The sequence below is a fragment of the Sceloporus undulatus genome, chromosome 5 (genome assembly GCF_019175285.1).
Source record: "Sceloporus undulatus isolate JIND9_A2432 ecotype Alabama chromosome 5, SceUnd_v1.1, whole genome shotgun sequence".
In the NCBI taxonomy this organism is placed as follows: Eukaryota; Metazoa; Chordata; class Lepidosauria; order Squamata; family Phrynosomatidae; genus Sceloporus; species Sceloporus undulatus.
In genome coordinates, this window is record NC_056526.1 from 2,407,567 (window position 1) to 2,408,497 (window position 931).

Sequence of the window (931 nt, forward strand, 5' to 3'; positions counted from 1 at the left end):
GATGATGATGATGATGATGATGATGATGATGATGATGATGATGATGATGATGATGGACTAAGCTAAGATTAGTAAAGAGTACATTCTTGTTGTTGTTGTTGGGTGCCTACAAGTCATTTCCGACTTATGGCGCCCCGAAGGCGAACCTGTCATAGGGTTTTCTTGTGCATGGTTTGATTGTGTTTCTTCTGTATTGATTTGCATGAGATTAAATTACATATTAAGCATCTTTGTACTTGCTACCTCAAGATGCTCAACTGCGATTCGATTAAGATACTCAGGACTTTTTATATGATGTTTTAAATATGTCTATGTTATTCTGTCTATTTTATTCTGTTTTGTCATGGCTATTTGATATTTGATGTTGTGAACCACTTTGATCATTTGGAAAAGTGGTATATAAATAAAGTTATTATTATTATTATTATTATTATTATTATTATTTATACATGTTTTGTGAGGAGAGGAGTGTTTTGGATCTCAGTTCTTTTTGAAAGTTATTGGTTGGGATAGGAAGGATCTGTTTTGTAGGATTAGTCTTTGAGTATCACTTTGCTGGCTTCCTATAAGGTGGAGCAACCTCTGAGGATCTCAGCAGCAGGACTCACCTTGCAAGTAGAAGATAGTAACCGAAAAGGAGAGGAGGAAGATGTTGACTGTCCCCATCTTTACACCTTTGAAGAAAAGAAGGGAAGGGATTAGGAGTGGCATAAATGGCCTCACAGGAACCTCTCTTCCATACCTTGTATTTAGTTTATTTTAATATTATTTTTGCAGCAAGTCATACACAAAACGGTAACATACAATATAATCATCACATTTTGTTTTCTAGATAGACATATTTACAATTGACTTCCCGTGTCTGTCCAGTTTGCATAAAGCTTTGTCATTTAAATCTTATTTTCTTCTGTTCAAATGTAATGTTTTTAAC

At 34.5% G+C, this 931-nt stretch overlaps 1 protein-coding gene across 1 annotated transcript in view; it reads right to left on the reverse strand.

Annotated features, from left to right (window-relative positions):
- The window catches only part of LOC121930824 (snaclec purpureotin subunit beta-like), a 25,648-nt gene that overhangs the window by 7,343 nt on the left and 17,374 nt on the right, over positions 1 to 931 (reverse strand). The window contains exon 2 of the mRNA XM_042467724.1: positions 609 to 674. Coding sequence (XP_042323658.1) covers positions 609 to 674 — 66 coding nt within the window. The remainder of the gene's footprint in view (positions 1 to 608; positions 675 to 931) is intronic.